This window comes from Manduca sexta, chromosome 4, assembly GCF_014839805.1.
Source record: "Manduca sexta isolate Smith_Timp_Sample1 chromosome 4, JHU_Msex_v1.0, whole genome shotgun sequence".
NCBI classification, from domain to species: Eukaryota; Metazoa; Arthropoda; class Insecta; order Lepidoptera; family Sphingidae; genus Manduca; species Manduca sexta.
In genome coordinates, this window is record NC_051118.1 from 5,607,990 (window position 1) to 5,612,403 (window position 4,414).

At 36.6% G+C, this 4,414-nt stretch overlaps 1 protein-coding gene across 1 annotated transcript; it reads left to right on the forward strand.

The window, feature by feature from the left end:
- The first annotated feature begins 2,056 nt into the window (after positions 1 to 2,056).
- LOC115455331 (protein lethal(2)essential for life) lies at positions 2,057 to 3,680 on the forward strand. Its single transcript, XM_037442607.1, has 3 exons — positions 2,057 to 2,310; positions 2,867 to 3,056; positions 3,380 to 3,680. The coding sequence occupies exons 1-3, from the start codon at positions 2,153 to 2,155 to the stop codon at positions 3,620 to 3,622; spliced, it is 591 nt and encodes a 196-aa protein (XP_037298504.1). The 5' UTR covers positions 2,057 to 2,152; the 3' UTR covers positions 3,623 to 3,680.
- The last annotated feature ends 734 nt before the right edge of the window (positions 3,681 to 4,414 follow it).

The following is a 4,414-nucleotide window of genomic DNA, read 5'->3' on the forward strand; positions in this document are numbered from 1 at the left end:
TCAAAACTCATTAATAAAGCCGCACCTTAATGTTTGCACTCTCTCCCTCGGGATAAGGGTTGTTTTACGGGAATTAAAACGCGACGCCAGCCCCTAACACGGCCGAATATATTTACCTTGATGGCTATCTGGTCTGGCAGTTTGCACTGTTATATTTGACCCCAACTGTTCGTACTAGTTTGTACTTTACTGGGATAGGTTTCTCATAGTTGAGAGCCGCCTGGATATCTACCACGGCTATGTCTATTTCTGCCGTCAAGCAGCAGTGTGTAGTCACTGTTGTGTTCTCGTTTGAAGGACATTGTAGCCAGTGTAACTACTGGATATAATAAGACTTAACATCTCATGTCTCTGGGTGGCGAGCGTAGTGGAATACCAAACAATACTTTGTAATTCAAGGTGTTGTGAATTTTCAAAACAGGAGTAATATTTTCAGACCGCATCCAAACTCTTTCATAATAGACATAACGTAATGTGAATAACCCAATATTACGTAATTAACCATATTATTGGAATTAACTCTTGACTCACTATACAATTTTGTCCTATTAAAATTGTTTTCTAAGTAAAATTATTATTAACCTCAAGCAAAATAAAAATATTGATATAAACAACGTAATAATATAATTTTGAATTTAGAATACATCGAAATATGCATCAATTTAAAATTATATAATAACAAAAAACAAATATTTTATGGTCTATTATTTTGCAAAATGCGTGAATCACTATGAATCAGAGACAAAAGAAAACATTTTAAATGGTGTTTAATCAAATAAATAAAGCGAGGGTGTAATTCACTTCCTGGCCACCTGGTAATCAGTGGAACAATGAAGCCAAATTTCCGAACGGAATAAAAAATGATCTGTCAAACGAGCAGCTTTCCCGCCAATTGGCGGTAGTTCGCGCCCTCGCACTCCCTAGGGTAACCATTACATGTTCGTTGGGTAGACGTAAACGCTGTAATTAGTTAAATTTCGTGTCATTTCTAGCAAATTGATATAATTGTTATGTTTAGGCAATATGTCACATAATTAATAAGTATTATGAAGAGGTAAAATTTTGCAAGTTTAAATGTTTTGAGTTATCTCTGAAATACCGAGTTTTCTAATAAATAATAGACAGAATAGACTTATAGTACCTCTAAATGCTATGAGATATTTTATAAGGATAACGAAATTTAATTCGGAAGAAGCCAAAGAAAAAATATTTTAATAATATAAGTTTATTAGTCATTGGAAATTTATGAATACTTAATTAGATAGTGTAAAATATAATAATTATAGTGCCTACATTTTTACATCTCATACAATTATATAATAAATATATTAATCAACATTTTTTTTTAAATACTATCAACCTTCATTGATAGAAAACCTGTATATTATTTTTCCTATTTATCAGAAATCCTGGCCACACGACGATTTCGACACGCCCCGGTATCGAGATTAATAGGGCCCGATGTTTAGACGTCGGTCGCCATGGCACCGCGGGGTGGGATTGTCAATCTGTCCGTCCCTCGCTGGGGCGAAATACCACATCTCGGGGGGAACATTCGTGATCTGGCAGCACTGGTATTTCAAAAAACGAATGTCGAAAGGTTAATTAGGTTTTTTATTGCACATTCATTTTGCAATAATGATTTTTCTAAAGTTAGGGGCGCGATTTGATTAGATTGTGATTTATTAATTTTTTGGATTATAGATATTTGAGAATTGAGAGTACTGGTTAGTAACAATAATTTAGAAAAGTATTACTACCGACTGCCTCGGTAGCGTAGGTATAGTACGCCTGCAGTGTAGGTCTCAGCTTCAAACCCCGGGTCTCGCAAAGTGATTTTGGGTTTTTCTACTCAGTCACAACCCGTAGTCTGGTATTTGCATTCGATATGGCGATAGGCCCGCCCTCTAATTCATCACGGGACGGAATACACACGGTGAAAACTGAGTGCGCCTTTCGGGTACAAAGGACGTGAGCGTGTGTGAGAGAAAAGTTATGATACAGAAGAGGACTTCTTTCTATCCTATTTTATTTTAGTCTATTTTAATAAATTATTTTGACATCATATTTCTGTCAAACTCTTTTTCCTATCTGTCAAATTTTCAAGTTGAACGTAAACCAAAATTAATAAAAAAAATAGATAATTATATCCATGTATAGCTCCTCAAAAATGGCCGAAAGAAAACGCCAGAACATCACCGTTCCAGTACAGATGACGGAATTGTCGATTTTCGACAACGCATTCGCCCTAATGAAGGAGAAATTCGCTGATGAAATGAGGAAAATTGAAGAAGAAATGAACAAATTCAGGTATACAAGTGTTATTAAACGCAAATGCAACATTGTAGCCAGTGTAACAACTACTCGTCTCGTCACACAAAGCAATAAAAATCCATTCTAAATTCATTTTTGAAAATGTTTGGTTTATAAACGCAGCAACTACTATTTGTCTCAGAAATGAGCAATAGGACTGTTATCCGACAGACACCAGTATCGGGTAATCTGGAGTTTGGGCCGAGGAGTGTGACGGGGTGGACGAGTTGCGCCCAGCGCCTCTCACTATGGGCACCGCCTAGATTAGTTTTAGGAGGGAGCATCTGCACCTACGCACTATACTATAAAATATCATATTTTTTTTCAAATTCAAATCGCGCAAATTTTTGAAAATGCTTAATCATAAGCAAACCTCTGTGTTCGATAATTCCTATTGCAGATTTATTCAGTAACAAATATAATTTGTGATGTATTTTCTGGGTGCACGTGCACCTACTTGCACCCTGCTCCCGGCATCTATACCTCTCAGAACCCCTACGGAATACAAAGCGTGTGAGTGTACATCAGAATTTAATTGATGTGACAATTCCAGCAAAGACCTTCTCAGTCTAACGGGCCAGAACTCGACCCTGCAAGCGGGACCTCTGGCGAAGAATAACAAGTACATCCCGTACCCAATCACCGACCTGGACCCTCTTGCCAACTCCCCCCTGGTCCAGGGGGAGGGGGAGAGAAAGGAGCTAAAGCTGCAGTTTGATGTTAGCCAGTTTGATCCTTCTGAAGTAAGTAAAACAGTTTCTTATTGAACGCACATAAAGCAAAATTATATCAGCGAAAAATACGCAGACTTTAATATGGATTTTAAAAGCTGATCCTCGCCAAGAAACGAAGGGTCAGGTTAAAAAAAGGGCGTGATTAATATATACAACCCAGTTTCGCTCTCAATTGCGACATCATCTTAAAGCCTGTCAAATTAAAGTTAGGATCACCATCCAACAATGTATTGTTTGGTATTCCACTGCGCTTACCATCCTAAAACATAAGAAGTCAATATAAGTCTTATTATGTCCACTATTATGTATCAAAAGATACGTTTTGTTTCCAGGTTAAAGTAGAAATCCTCGACGATAAGCTGATAGTGTCAGCAACTCACGAGGAGAAGACAGACAACAGCCTCAACTTCAGGGAGTATAACCGGGAATTCCAGCTGCCAGCCGGGATCGATCCAGAGGATATAGAGTCTGGTCTCTCGCGGGATGGGGTGCTGACAGTCCACGTGCCCTTGCCGAGGCCCAAGAACATCATGGTGGAGGAAAACGATTCGATGCAGAGGTTTCCCCCGCTATAAAATATTACAATTTGACAGAAATTTATGATACATTTTTTAGAATATATTAAAATGTCTCCCTGCAGAATGTTTTTTATTCATTGAAAAACCAACCTTTAACAGATCTACGTTTAGTCTAAAATGTTAGACGAAAATACTGCAGTTGCTTACATATATTATCTAGATTTTGCTATATACACATAAATAAGTTATATTACGAGTTTGATCCAAACTAACCGTATGGTCACCCAAGGTGGAAAGATAGTTCAAACAAAAAGTCCGATTGACGAAATAAAAAGAATTAATTATTAACCTCAAATAAATTTATATTTCGTTACCTTACTATTACAAGGTCATGTTATCATTTGATGTGAAAATAGAATATATATAATTCCATTTTAAAGTTTAGGGGTTTAAGGTTAGGGCGCGCTATTCCGTTTACGAGGGTATATCCTTTTTTTACAATTACGGACTTTCTAATCGAAGGACAGTTTTGATGGCCGTGTAGGTAAATATGTCATTTTTTTACTCTCTTACCAATACAGCTATCGAAGCTGTCCTTCGAATAGAACGCCCATAATTGCTAATAAATGCATTCGCCTTTATAAAGAAAATAAGGCCCTATTACCTTATCAGTCTTTAATAGTAAAAAAATCCAATATACTCGAAAGATAATAAAAGTGTACCATAAATTATTGTTTTTCTAATTTTAACCAACATGAAAATTTTCAATCTGATTTATACAACGTAAGTTAAATTAACATAGGATTTTGTAAGTCAGCGACTTTATAAGAAGCTAAAGAATTTGCTGGT